General features: G+C 43.4%; 3 protein-coding genes across 4 annotated transcripts in view; all 3 read left to right on the forward strand.

The window, feature by feature from the left end:
• LOC113584853 (aconitate hydratase, mitochondrial-like) overlaps positions 1-6,299 on the forward strand; it is a 13,504-nt gene extending 7,205 nt beyond the window's left edge. For both annotated transcript variants that reach the window (XM_035525325.1, XM_027022038.2), the window contains exons 14-17: positions 2,355-2,546; positions 2,833-2,965; positions 3,243-3,364; positions 3,594-6,299. In XM_035525325.1, coding sequence (XP_035381218.1) covers positions 2,355-2,546; positions 2,833-2,965; positions 3,243-3,364; positions 3,594-3,728 — 582 coding nt within the window. In that variant the 3' untranslated portion in view covers positions 3,729-6,299. The remainder of the gene's footprint in view (positions 1-2,354; positions 2,547-2,832; positions 2,966-3,242; positions 3,365-3,593) is intronic.
• Positions 6,300-7,026: 727 nt separating this feature from the next.
• On the forward strand, positions 7,027-10,312 carry polr3h (polymerase (RNA) III (DNA directed) polypeptide H). The gene is made up of 7 exons (XM_027022039.2): positions 7,027-7,172; positions 7,486-7,597; positions 7,814-7,910; positions 8,220-8,306; positions 8,473-8,536; positions 8,710-8,938; positions 9,529-10,312. Exons 2-7 carry the CDS (start codon positions 7,487-7,489, stop codon positions 9,577-9,579), a joined length of 639 nt encoding a protein of 212 aa, XP_026877840.1. The 5' UTR covers positions 7,027-7,172; position 7,486; the 3' UTR covers positions 9,580-10,312.
• A 205-nt stretch (positions 10,313-10,517) lies between these two features.
• On the forward strand, positions 10,518-14,858 carry csdc2b (cold shock domain containing C2, RNA binding b). The gene is made up of 4 exons (XM_027022040.2): positions 10,518-10,842; positions 12,395-12,797; positions 13,314-13,436; positions 13,609-14,858. Exons 2-4 carry the CDS (start codon positions 12,619-12,621, stop codon positions 13,769-13,771), a joined length of 465 nt encoding a protein of 154 aa, XP_026877841.1. The 5' UTR covers positions 10,518-10,842; positions 12,395-12,618; the 3' UTR covers positions 13,772-14,858.
• The last annotated feature ends 165 nt before the right edge of the window (positions 14,859-15,023 follow it).

Consider the following 15,023-nt stretch of genomic DNA (forward strand, 5'->3'; position numbering starts at 1 on the left):
GAAATTCAGTCTGCATTCAGTGATTAAAACAAAACCTGAACTTCATACTTCATAATTGTTTTTAGATTTTTGGCAGAATAAGAATGACAGACTCCTCGGTTCAGGCAGACAGGGTTTAAGCTCCTCCGTGTTTGGTTTAAGAAGCAGGATTGTCTTAATGTGCAGTATATTTTCCCCCACTAGAATTCCCTTATTTTAATGATGACACCTTCCCAAATCTAGAGAACAGATCAGGTGTGACTGTTGAACCCTTGGTCTCTTTGCTGAGTAGGCAGTTGAGTTGCAGATGTTCATCTTCTGCGTGAGATGGATTGAACTCAGTTGCCAAGCGCAGTGAACAGGCCGAGTTCAACTACCAACCTGAGCTGCCAACATTGCGCTGCATATCAAACAAATCCAGGTATTTCCAGACACAAGGCAATCTAATGATCTGTGGGATCATAATGCTAGAACAGGAGTCAAATCAATCTTTATCTGGACTCGCTGATCTGCAGACAACCACGTCGGATCTGTAAACACACACAACTACTGCAGCTCTGTTGAAGCCTGGGTCTGTAATATTCAGTGGAAGGTTCTGAGGAGGCATCTTTGGATGATACACCTACAGTTCAGCCCACGGCAGTAGCACAGTAGAGTGTACGGTAACATATCTGGACCCTGGTTTCCTAAGAGGTCTCTCAGTCCAGCCACTCAAAATACAGTATGTTTGAATAGGGCAATTAGAAGTGACCCATGGGAATGGATGAATCGTAGAATACATGAACACAAGCCAGCAGAGAAACATATGTACTGTATGTGTAATTCAGAACCAAGAAACCCAATCCCTCCTCCACTTGTTTCTCTCACACACATTCCCACAAATTGGAGAGGGAGTAGACACGGCTGTAGAGAGTATAACCCACATCTGTGAGTCTGCAGCTCGAGTGTCCAACCTGACCGTAAATAAACACCAACCAAAGAATATACAGTCTGACAAATGTTTGGATCAGGACTGCAAAGAAATGAGAAGAGAGCTCAGAAAAATATCCAACCAAAAACTCCAGGAACAAATAACCAGGAATGCTGCATAAAATACTGTGAGGTCCTCAATCAGTATACACACACATGAAATGAGCTAAATATAAACATACAAAAAGAAATAATGAATTCAAACTAGCTACTCTAAAACATTTCAGTTTTGTTTTAAATAGGAGCTGTTTTTCCAGAGTGTCGAGTGAAGGGCTCAAAACCTCCTCATTCAAAGCTGGAGATAAATTTGACCCAAACGACTACCGAGGCATCTGTGTTAATAGTAACCTAGGAAATGTCTTCTGTGGCATCCTGTGTTAAGAAATCCTGAGGCAATACAAAAGTACAACACAAACTCCAATTCTGTTTGGCTCTTCATCAAGACATTTATATTTATGTCATTTGGCATATGCTCTTATCCAGAGCAACTTACAAAAAGGCTTGGTTACTTACTCATAGAATACATCCTAGCTAGCACAGTAAGTTAGAGTCCAAGATAAAAATGAACTAGAATGCCGTTGAAATACAGGGGTCAGTGCTAATGTTTAGAAGTGCCAGACACATATAAGCTCTATAACAGACAACAGTAAGTGCAACGACGATACATGGCAACTTATCTGACCACAATCAAAGACACAAAAACTAAGGAAAGTGTTAGACTAGATCCAGACTCAGTGAACGCTGCCTGGTCATTGAAACTTGCCATTATGTGCATGCCTGGCCCAGAGAGGACAGATTGAGCTCCCACAAACACCTGGGAGTGGTGGAGCCAAAGCGCAATTCCTACCATATATGAATCAATTAGAAACCTGTTCTATAAGAACATTTGCCCTGGGTTTGTAGATTCCAGTACTGAGGAGAACCTGCCCTGTATCTTTGGGAGAGAAGAGAAGGTGATTACACAGGCAGAGGGGTCTGCAGCGTCTCCTCACAGTCTGTGAGACCACCAGGAGTCCACTGTTTTGTGGATAATGTACTTTATTTTTTTCTTTTTCTACCCATTTCCTATTTATGTTAATTTGCTTTGGCAATAATGTAACTTACAACATTTAAGCCAATAAAGAATTATGGAACTGATTGGAGGAGAGAGGTTGCATTAGTCTGTTGTATATTGGGTCAATAAGAAGCAGCACCGTGTGCTGTATGAAGGTTTCATTGTGGTTTGGCTGCTGTTCTCATGGTGAAGGCCCACTGGCTCTGTTCCACAGCATAGACTGGCTCCATTATACCTCTGGAGACGTAGTACATAAGTCTACAGTACAGTGACATGTAGCACACGTGCTAACTTTCTCTCTCTCTGTCTGTCTCTCTCGCTCTGTTTTTTTTCCCGTGTCTCTGTCTCTCAGGTGAAAGGGAAATGTACTACAGATCACATCAGTGCTGCTGGCCCCTGGCTGAAGTTTCGTGGTCACCTCGACAACATCTCCAACAACCTCCTGATCGGAGCGGTGAATGTTGAAAACAGTGCCATTAACAAGATCAAAAACCAGTTGACTGGAGAATATGGGGGTGTACCTGACGTGGCCCGCGTCTATAAAGTACGCACATACACACGCACACACACACACACACACACACACAAAGGGCTTTATAAACACCTAATAATCTGAGGGATGACGGATGCACAAACTTACAGTGCCTGCATGGTCCCACCAGCCATATTAATGTAGGATTTGTTTCATACTAGCATGGCTTTGTCAGTGTAAGCGTGTGTGTTTGTGTGTGTGTGTGTGTGTGCGTGCGCGTGTGCGTGTGTATGCGTCTGCATGTGCATGTTCGTGTGCATATGGGAGTGCGTATGCTTGTGTATATGTGTGTTTGTAGGCTAATGGCATACAGTGGGTGGTTGTGGGAGATGAAAACTATGGTGAGGGCTCCAGTAGGGAGCACGCGGCTCTAGAACCACGACACCTGGGAGGAAGGGCCATCATCACCAAGAGCTTCGCCAGGATCCATGGTACATACACACGTGTGTGTGTGTGGGTGGGTGGGTGTGGGTGGGTGGCTGCGCAGGTGTGTAAAAACATTAGGCTCATATAAGAGAGGTTGGAGTGGTCTGCTTGTAATTTTTACAAATGCACTTTCTCCACCTGGCCGATTTTCTGCTGTCATTCACAGGACTGTTGTTACTGAGATTGCTGAGATCATCTCCATGTTTCTCAGTCTCTCTCTTACATTCTCATTCATTCATTATTTTCTCTCTCTCTTGCTTCTCTGCTCTTTTATTTCTCTAGAGACTAATCTAAAGAAGCAGGGCTTGCTGCCTCTGACGTTCTCAGACCATTGGGACTATGACAGGATCTGCCCTGATGACAAAATCTCTATTGTGGGTCTCCAGTCTTTTGCTCCAGGGAGGGTGAGTGTACCTGCCCCCCCCAGTCTGGGTCCTCTGCTTCGCACACCCTCCCCCCGTCTAGACCATCTGCCTCCCACACCCTCCCCCTGTATTTATTCATGATACGAGTCATTGTTCTACAGTTCTAAACAGGGATGTCATCAGCATGTAGACATCATGTAATTATTTATGTAAATATCGCCATCGCTCAGCTGCGTGACGTGTTTTCCTCCTCTCGTTCTCTCTGTAGCCGCTGACGGCTGTGTTGAAGCACGCCGATGGCAGCTTGGAGAAAATCCAGCTGAACCACACCTTCAATGAGACCCAGATTGAGTGGTTCAAGGCTGGCTCCGCCCTCAACAGGATGAAGGCGCTCCAGAAATAAGCAGGAAGTGGAGTCAGGGGGTGGAGCCATATTGGGGCTGGGTCGTGTAAATAGTGGGAAAGAGTTTCAAGGGAGAGAAACCACACCTTTAGCAAATAGTTCATGATCACCAACTTATGTAATAAATTACCTATGCACCCATTACCAGTCATACACAGACATAGTCACGTACACACACAACAGATCGCTGTATGGATTTAATGTACACATAACACACCACACACATTCTCACACTCAGAACTACTGTATTATGAATGTGTAGATTCTAACCCCAATCAAAAAGCACCTTGACACACAGATATGCATAAATTAGACTATTTTTTAGTATTGCACTGTACCTCACCTGTGTCATGTGTGATCAGCACTGTTTTGTTTCCATAGTGAGAACATTGTCACCGTTACTGTAGGCAGCATGTTGCTATAGACACACCCCCAGCCTGTGTTGCTATAGACACACCCCCAGCCTGTGTTGCTATAGACACACCCCCAGCCTGTGTTGCTATAGACACACCCCCAGCCTGTGTTAGTTACAGATGAAAGATCTCTTGCTTTTCTCTTGTTAAGATGTGCTGTGAGAGATCGCAAGAGCGTTTGGATCAGTGAATCTGCTTTGGGCCGCCTGTGCTTTTGGTGTGGCTTTTAATGGTCAGTGAGGGGTTACTAGATCATTAATGTGTTACTGAATGAAATATTTCACTGAATTGGCTTCCAGATCAAGAGAGGTCTGTGTAATTCTTGACTCGTTGATTAGTGAACCAGTTTGTCCAATATACGAGTTTTGAGTTGAATCCAAAGTCACAAGTCAAACTGTAGTTTACTGAAGTGTCACTCCACAAAGAACAAGCATGGTTTTCATTAGATTTCAAGGATTGGACTAAATTACCTCTTTTTAAATAGAAAATTCAAATAATTTCTGATTTGCTTTTCTTTACATTATCAGTTGGAAAAGGCACCTATCAACTGTGTGTGTGTCATGTCGATGACCTGCTATATGTGTGCTGACTCAGTTTCTGTCCTTTACAGTGGCCGTCTTGTCCTTTTTCAAGAAGCTTAATGCATAGTAATGGTTTGAGGTCTGTTTTAGCACACGGAGCACACGCCACACACACACTCTTAAATGCCTTAGTAATTTAGGTTTTCTTTAAGAGTTTTTATTGCTAGGAAAATTGGCTACATTTTTAACTCCATGAATTGGCACTGGCTTGAATATCTGCTCATAATCAGTAAGTGGTTGGTAATTTAGTCTAACATATTTGAATACACATTTAAGGTAACTGCTAATGAGGTGATCTAGTGTTTAGCAAATTAAAAATACTGTGCAGAGTGCACCATGGTCTCCATTAGCACTCCAAGACACAAAATAGTTTTATTAGTAACAATTTAAAACATTTGCTTAGTGATTTCATTAAATGATGTGCAGATTAGTGTGTACTGTCTTTTTTAAGACTTGTAAACTCCATTTTATTTTTCGAGATTCTTGGTCCTAAGGCTCAGCATGTATGCACAATTGTAAATAGCCTGTGCGAGAACTGATAGGATGTTGCTAGCTGGTCTAGTTGAAACATGAAATTACAAGAGTAGCTTACCTTCCAGGACCTAGTTTAGATTGGCTAATGGTTTATGTATCTTTAAGGATCTGAGATGTAGTTCACAACTCCTGTGGTGGTTTTGCATATCCCTAAAAAAAATAATGGAAAAATTACATTGTCTCCAAAAAAAATTGTTCAAGCCTTTGCTTAGTGTAAATGTGTTAAACCATGTGTTAGTGTCCTAAGTTGTTTTAAAGCATTTTAAGGTAAAATGTGAAAAATTAGTTTTAAGATTTCACAGAAATGAACAGGTACCTTTGAGTTCTTAGTGCTTATGAATCTGTGACATTAACACTCACTCACAAAATTGTCATACAGGTCACTGTTGTACTTTTCATAGTGTAGTTTTATTTGACTCAAAAATGGCTTAATTGGCATTTAAGCATAAATGTTGAACCGGGATCTTTGTTTTATTTTCAGTCAGTTTTCTGCATTCATCTCTGAATTAATGCCTGGGTCATGAAAGGGTACCACTAAAATCAACCATAAGAGAAAAATCACACAACTTGTCACACTTTCATCTTCTGTACTGCCAAGGTTGCAATTTGGCCTTGTGTGAATGCCTTTTAACTATATCCAACAGTTGTTTAGCAACAGGCAGCTGGCAACAAGTTGTCATGAAAGGCCTGCCTCTAAAGCCCTGGTGTTCTGAAGGGAATGTGCTGAGCCAAAGTCCTGGTCTAACCAGGCTTAGAACAGCTCTAATGCTAACCCACGCCTGTATTCCAGTGATGCACCCTGTATCTACTACTGTATTAGTGTATTCTCACAAGTGCTACTGTTGATTCCTGATATTTCACAGCTGAGCTACATAAGAAAAGCTGTTCAGATCTGTGGATTAATGTCTGTGTTGTGACTTTTTATTTTTTGTAGAAGAATGTGATTTGATTGTTCATGCTTGTGTTGCTGGTTGAGATATTGAGATGAAAAAGAATGCAGAAAATGTGTCAAATGAAAGGAAATAAAATTCTGATAACCCTGATTATGGATCTTTTAATCTTGATTTATGAAGCAGTACAAACAATAATTGTGTGGCATCATGTTTCTGTTTCATTTGTTTAATCTTTGGGGACGGGCCAAGTGAACACGTACTGTCGCTATATATTAATACACGTGGTTTGAAGCCACATGGCGACACACTGAACTAAGGATTGTATTGCTTTAGTAACTAGTACAGATGTGATAGAATTCTTACTGCCTGAGGTCTTGCATTCAGCCCTGAACCAAAGACACAGTACATAGACGGTACTTACTATAAACAGTACAGCTACATAGAGTACACTTAATAAATATAATATGCATAACAGTGTTCATTCCCGGGCCAAAGGCATGTTATTGTCGAACTCTCTGGAGAAAAAACGCTAATAATACCATCTAGACAAATATTAAGATTAAAAATAAACGCATTTGTAGATAAAAAAAAACAAAACAAACGAAAACATTTAGATTTGATAAGTTGGTGCCAATATATTAATGCAAATTTGAAAATATGGAAGGACCAAAGTGAGTCGTAGGTGCAATGTCTTAACTAGCATGCAAGATGTAGATTATTATTTGTAATCTATTAATCTGCAAAAATAATTATATTATTATTATTTTTTTTTTTTTCATGTATAACCACCACCACCACCCCCAGCTTCCCGTGACAGCCTTTGGTTGTCCTGTTGTCAAAAGGCGCATTGTCGTAAAACGCTAAACACGTTGTCGTAAATCACAACGCCTTTGCGGCTTGTGTAAATGTAGCGTGGGCAGCTAGTTCATTAACGCGAAATGTAGCCGCTGCTCCACGATCAAACGTAATGTTGGTGAAGTGTAAATGTCCCGTAAACATCGGCTGAACATTAACAGACAAGAGGTGGGTGTTAAAAATAGGATAAATAGCAGCTAGCCTAGTTAATGTTAGCCTTGCTTCCTTCACTTGAGCCTCGTCAGCTAACTATAGCAGTTTACAAGTACTAGTGCTACAGGTGTATGCTCCCTTATACCCAGAATATCAGACAAGTCCCAAAACAATTTAGGACATCTAGCTAAGTTGCTACTAATAGATTAATTTTCCACTCTTATGTAGCCAGACAGACACTAGCTAGAATGGACCAGCTGGGATTTAATCTCAAGTCATTTGCGGAATGCACGGCTGATCTTGTCATATTACTCGTGGCCCTGTGTAGGATGTTTGTAGTCGTCGAGATGGTGGACACCGTGAGGATTCCTCCGTGGAATTTCCATCGGCAGCTCAACGACGCCATCGCTGAAGAGCTCAACAAGAAACTGGCCAACAAGGCAAGGCGTGGTTGTCGTCCTCCGTAGGCTAGCCAGTAATCGCACCTTTATTGGATGTGCTGAGGATGGGAAAATGGCTAAGCCGAGAGGTGTTGGCCTTGGAGAAGTGCAGTTTGACGAGTGTGTGCATGCATCGTTATTGCTCAGGGTCCTTGAGATCTGGATGACTGCTGCTCTCTGTTGCTATGCTCAGTAATGCATCTCCCCTTCCCACAGGTTGTGTATAATGTTGGCTTGTGTATCTGCTTGTATGACATCACTAAACTGGAGGATTCCTACATATTTCCTGGAGATGGAGCTTCTCACACTAAAGGTACGGCTTTGGTTTGGAACGGCCAAGACAGGATGGCTGTCCCTTAGCTTCTGCTGATTTTAACATGCAGACGAAAAGTGCATTATATTGACATGATGCACACAACTGAGCAGTTCCTTGGACATGTTTGAAAACCTTTGTAGTTAGAGGGCTCTCAATCAATTACTGACACTTTAATGCTTACATAACATTCGCTATTGTGTATTAACTGTCATAAGCAATTTTGTTAGTTTGCTAGCTTTTCAGATTACCTTTTTAAGACCTTTTAGGATGGAGTGACAAAACCCCTTTTCATTTCTGTTGGCGCAGTACATTTCAGATATGTGGTGTTTCATCCATTCCTGGAAGAAATTCTGGTTGGGAAGATCAAGTATTGCAGTCAAGAAGGAGTGCATGGTAAAAGCACATATAACTCTCCATGTTAAGTGGAAAAGTGTGTTATATTATTGGGAGTGTCCTTTATTTTATGTTGCTCATCCCAAGTATGATTACTGAAAGCATGTCTATATATGTCAGCATTGTGTTTCATATGTGTCTGCATGCTTGTGTGTGTCTATCACAGTCAGCCTTGGATTTTTCGATGACATCTTAATCCCCCCAGAGTCCTTGCAGCAGCCTGCGAAGTTGTATCCTTCTCAAGCTGTCTTGATCGCCTGTTCCAGAACCGTGATGGACAACATGCCTTTGGTTTTATTCATTCACTTATAGCATCTATCAGTTGGGTTTGAAGCTTTGCGGCTATTGCTCCAGAAGAGCAGCCTTTGCTCAGCGTGTTCTGGTCCTTAATGGCTCGCCCTAGCGACGAGGCAGAGCAGGTGTGGGTGTGGGAATATGAGACGGATGAGGGCGCCCACGACCTCTACATGGACCAGGGTGAGGAGATCCGCTTCCGGGTAGTGGATGAGCTCTTCCTAGACACGTCTCCTACGGGGCCGAAAACGGAGCAGGAGGCACCCCCGAGCAGCACGACGCCTGCAGCGGCTGCGGACGACAGCACACAGAAGAAAGAGACTCCGTACACGCTGCTAGTGAGAGAAAACACACACACACACACACACACACACACACACACACACACGTGTTCATCGTCATATATGTCTTCTTGAATGGTAAATGTAAGAGGATTATAGTGAAAGGAAGTCTGACCATGTGGAAGTCTTGACAGTTTTATCAGCATTTCCATGGTATGGTAATTTTTCACATAAAATGGATTAGCATAAATTGTGACTTCTATATTGTGGTTTATGGTAATTTGAGTCAAAGTGAGGGCTATTTAGCAGTACTTGAGGCCTAGTGAGGGCTATTTAGCAATACTTCATGTATATTGCCAAATGCTGTCCTGAGCCCTAGTAGCTTTTACTCATTGGATATTTTCCAGCACACATGCCTGAATTATTTGCACTACCATGCTAACAAGAACATTCTGTCAAGAATACCATGAACATATGAACACAAGTGTAGCTGAGATTCGAAATGGCATGTGACATGGCAACCATTAAATTTGTATTAAATGTGAAAAAAGCTGTTCTTAGTAGCATTAGCATTACTAGGTAAAGCATTGTCAGTTAATTGTGTGTGTGTGTGTGTGTGTGTGTGCACATTCCCTCTACTCCGGCAGGGCTCCATCAGTGAACCAGGGCTAGGTCTGCTCTCCTGGTGGAACAGCTAGTAACAGGAGATGCTCTGACCGCACCACACCTCCCACCCTCCCACCAGGTGAAACTGATTTGCAGGGAGGAACTGATGTCCATGTTTGAGTGCAGCAATTCTGCATGCTGGTGTCATCATTATTAATGCAAGGGTCACATTGTCCAGAGGCCCTGCGTGGACTTATAGGAAGGTGCATTGTTTAGTAGGAAAACTTCCAATGGCAGAATTTTGCCTCTCAATGATGACTGTGGAAACTGACAGGGAACTTTGTCTTTCTCGTGTGGATCTCTGTGATCTTACCATGACATTTTGGATTGAGGCTTCAAGCCCTCATAGGAGTGATGGACAGGCCATGGGACCAATCGGTGGTGAACACTACGAGTCATCACTGCTGCTACGTATGGAGAGTCTGTGACCTTCCTCACAGAGTCAAGCATCCTGTGTCCATCTTGGCTGTAATCTGATCACGTGGCAGCACCTGCCACACACCAGGGGTGCAGCCATTGTGAATCTATTTTTATTGATTTTTTTAGCATACTTTAAGACCTTAGAAAAGAAGGTAAATCTCACCCTGTTCATGATGCATCTCATTGCTAGATGGTGTGCAGATGTATTTAATTTGATGCTAGCCTTTTAAAAAATAACCCTATAAATTTTTTTTTTTTTGGGACAGAATTTGCTTTGACACTAGCTGAATGGATGGCTGCTTTATAATGTTGCTAAAATGTATTAAAAACTTCTATTCAAATGAACATGCACGGATTAAGTTTTCTTTAAGGTTACAGCTATTGCCTGTTAATGAGCGAATCTGGGTATCATATATTTTAAATCGCAACAGCTGCAAACCCAAGCACGTCCTGGACTGAGTTTTATTAGGCAGTAGGTGTAAATATGTGGTACACTCTGACATGCTCAGTGCGTTATATTTATTTTGGAGAACTAAACGATGTTGTTTTTAATTCACGGGCCCGGTAGTCGTTTTGCGTCATCAACCAGAACAAAATCCCTTAGTGTCTTTAACATCAACCCGCTCGTTATTACGGTCTTAGAGATGCTGCCGCTGCTTTGGTAGCTGTGAGATCCGCTGCGATTTCCTCGCTCCTACACCCACGGGCACACGCCCAGTCTGCGCCGTGGACGCGCCGGAATTCCGAGCCCATCACACCCAGATTGTGGGGTGTTCGCGGGTTTATGCGATTTATTTATTTAATTTGTTATATAACCGCGGGTGAGAATACACATGCACATTCGAGCTCGGAAGACCAACGGACCTCTTTAAGCGGTAAGTGAGGTGGCGGATGTTTTTTTTGTCCTCTGAGAACAGTTCTGTGTGTTTTGTCCATTGTCATGGTCAACGTTGTGTTGTAAATGAGTTTGCGGGATACGCGACACCCTTCATGATAACTCGTATCTGTGCTATGTGTGCCAAGTTATTCCGCTTACGTGTGTCTAATTTCGGAGAGAGCTTGTCGAAGTCGCCGTTTCCGTGCTGTTTAACTGGCCATCTCTTTTGTCTCATTGGCAGTCCCCCCACGAACCTTCTAGACTTGGGTGATGCAGATTTAATTAGGACATTTTTGCGAGCTACCACTTTACGCATAGTTCGGTTCTGGGCCTAAAATAATAATAATAATAAAGGTTTTATTGTGTAAAGTCCACGTAGTGTGTCAAATATGTTTCATGCTTAGATGACTGTCGTATGGGCAACTCGTAGCGAAAAATAAATAAATAAAAGTGACTGTCGAGCGCCGTGCTCTTGGGCGCGAGCCACACCGTTCCTCTGCTGCAACTTGTCTTTCGTTTAAGAATCAAACGTTGACCCACTTGGTCTCGGTTGCGCGTTTCGTAAATTTATCATCTCAAATGTTTGTGCATGAACTATTTTGTACAGTAGTCCCCACCACATATGTGCCAGCCACCGGTGCTGGCAATTTAATAATCTAGGGCAAAAGGAAGATCCGGTCATGTCAGTGTTGGAAGACTTCAAACATGGAATTAAGATTTATGGGGACGCCACCACCCTTTTTGTTCACGTCATGGTCTGCCGAGCCAAAGTGCTGATTTTTTTTGGTTTTTTTTGGACGATGACGCAAAAAGCACTACAGCTACTCTGACGTAAACTAAACATCAGCTTGACAAGTTGCAAACTTCCCCCACCATCCTTGGAGGTGTTGCCTTAGTGATTTAGAGCAGTGTATTGTTTCTGCTCCCAAAGGGCGAACCCCCTCCCCAGTTCTTTATTGAAAGAAACGCTGCCGGTGATGCGCTGCACATTTTGTGGCACCATGTCCGCTGGGACACAATAGTTGCTTTTGTGCACGGATCAGCTTTTGCACGGGCTCGTGCTCGTCGCTCCTTGGGGGACAAGGCGGCCTGCATGTAAACAAACTGCTACTCAGCACTGTCTTTGTTGACGTTAATTATAAACGACCGTGAAAAAAACATTTCATTCTGCTTTTTTTTCCCCCTCCCAGAATTTGGCCCCCCTGCACATAACCAGTGAAGCTGTCTATATAGATTGGGTAGGCTGAGTATACTATAGTCTGTTAGCCTTGAGAGATCAGCCCATGATACCCAAACATGGGCTAGACATCATGAACTTCTCTCACCTCATTTATCAGCTATTTACAGCCAGAGCTGAAGTCAATTGAAGTTGTCTGTGTCCAAATGTTCACTGAAATGTTGCATTGTAGATCATGTCCAGTATAGGGAACAGAACCCTTTTCCATGATCGGGACCTTGTTACAGCTCATGCTTTAGGAATGTTATTTTCTGTGCTTTGTTGATGCTGAGAATCTAATACTGGTCTGTATCTCTCCCTCTCTCTCTTGCAGGACCTTTGGCTTGGTTTATGTGCGTGCGCTCTCTGCGTTGCTCTCAAAGCACTGCAGAGGCTTCAGCTCGAGTGTTGGGCCGAATTCCTGTCGCAAACGCTGGGGACGCCCCCACCTTAGCACAACCTCCTACGCCGAGCATCTGGAGCGAGACTCCGCCGCCACCCACCAACCCTGCGTCTAGACAGCCCAGCGGAGCAGGCAGACGCACGTGAGCTTCAGCCATGGCGGATCCGGCCCTGCCGTCTCCGGGCGAGCCCCCGCTCCGCTCGCCGCGCTCAGAGCCACACCCGCTCTCCTTCCCTGTCCTGAGGGAGGGCAGTCGCGTGTGGGAGAGAATGCCGCTGCACCATGGGGAGCTGCCCAGCCCGCTGCCCACCAAACGCACACGCACCTTTTCTGCGTGAGCAACTCTCACTCATACACACACTAACACTTGCACACACTCACGCATGCATATACACCTTTACTGTGTGAGCATCTCTCCCGCACTCACACACACACACACACACACACAGCCTAGCACTGTATAAAAACACTCTCCCCGGCTGCTAATGAGGCTCCACACTCTGTACACAATATGAACTACCAGCTCTGTTCTACCTGCTGTGTATATGCATGACGGAGCCTTATATGCTGGGACGAGTGTAAGCTATGTGTGTGGGCATGGACCGTGTTTTTAACGTTTGCCTTCGAGGTTAGACACAACAGTAGAGAAAGTGTATATAAGACCTTGCTACAACAGTGGTCAATCAATACGCCAGAGTCTGTATTGACGGACTACCTGTTCATGCACTAGCAGGCAATAAAAACACAATCTGACCATACGTGGATGTGTTATATGCACACACCTGCATGCATCATTTAATTATTTTCACTGGTCCTTAAACTCTGTTTTCTCTCTCTCCTCTTTCTCTAGTACGATGCGGGCAAAGTCAGGTTCTGTGTATACAGGCTTGTGTAAGAACTTCTCAAGGTCACAGGGTCATGGCTTCATCAGACCGGCCCATGGCGGAGAGGACATCTTTGTCCACATCTCGGAGTGAGTCACTGCCCTCTGGAGTCAGTGTCTGCCCCTGTGCTGGTGTGGCTAACTCTTAAAATACTGCATTTCCAAAATCTGATCTAGTTTTGATCTCAGTTCAGACACAGTGTTGCATTGTACTGTGTGTGTTTCTGGTTTTGATGCCATATTGCCCTGCTGTTTCCTCCAGCATTGAGGGCGAGTACGTTCCCGTGGAGGGCGACGAGGTCACGTATAAAGTCTGCCCCATCCCACCCAAGAACCAGAAGCTCCAGGCGGTGGAGGTGACCATCACGCACCTGAACCCCGGAACGAAGCATGAGACGTGGTCGGGGCAGATCATCAGCTCGTAGGCCCTGCCCCGGGCCAGAGTGGGGGTGAGGGGTAGGGTGCTGGGTGCCGGGGTGGGGCATTTTTTCACACAGGGATACTACAGATGCAGAGGGGGTGGGGAGACGGAGGTCAGGACTGGACAGGACTGTGATCGCGGAGGTGGAAGAAGAAGATGACGGCTTCTCTTCTTTTAAAATGAAAGGGAATCTGATGAACAGGGAATGTGTTTTTGATGCAGGTGGGAATGAGAAGTCCAGCGGTGTATACACCAGAGTAAGACAGAGACATGGAGAGAGAGATTATGGAAGTAAGGAAGATGAGACGGTATTTGATTCTAGAGAGGAAGGAACTGGCTGAAAACAAGGGAAGAATGGTCATAGTATATGGGCTTACTGAACTGTGAAAGAATGAAGAATCTTGCTCCACACAGATGATCGGTCACCTTCTTTTAACTGTTAGCCTTTATTTATTTATTCAGATGTTAATTTGTTAGTGATTTTGTCAGACTACTTATAGGGGGGTTTCATTTTAAATGATGTTGCAAATTATGCTGGAATTTGAGCACCATTAACTAATATTGCACTTAAAACTTGAACCCCAAAAAAACATACTGCCAAACTGACCACAACTCCCAGAATTCCAGTGGGAGCAATTCAGGGTAAAACGTACAGCATTTTGTAGTCCAATGCAGATAAAACAGTGGGCCTAGCAAAAATACTTCTACTAAGCATAATGGAAAGTCTTAAACTATTTTGTGTTCTTTTCTGTTGTTACAGTATTAAGGCCTATTCATAATGAGTGTTGGGAATAGCTTACACATTAGAAACCTTTGGGTTGCTCATGTTATGTTTCATGTATTGTTAGGCCTCCCATTGCATGTAGTCAACATTCATCAAGTAATCTTCTCCAGCAAAGTTTCTATGCATCTTTTCTATGCTTTGCTATATTAATTGGTTGTTTTTGTACTGTCAGTACTCAACTGACAACTAGTTAGTTTTTTATTTATTTCAGAGCACTTTCTTTCTCCGGTCAGATCACTGTGGCTGGTTTAAACGTCATTTATGTGTGAACTTTGCCAGAGTAATGAAAATAAAAAAAACAACAACAGCAGCTTTACTAGTCATGCATTTGTGACACAAGGACTTGTTTATCATAATTCAGATGGTCATCAGTGGAAATGTGTAGGGTTTAGAAGTACTTCCTGACAGTTGTTGACTTGGGAATGCTAAGGGACTAACAGTAGATACAAATTCTCAAGGCTTTACTTAGTAT

Source organism: Electrophorus electricus, chromosome 4 (assembly GCF_013358815.1).
Source record: "Electrophorus electricus isolate fEleEle1 chromosome 4, fEleEle1.pri, whole genome shotgun sequence".
Lineage (NCBI taxonomy): Eukaryota > Metazoa > Chordata > Actinopteri > Gymnotiformes > Gymnotidae > Electrophorus > Electrophorus electricus.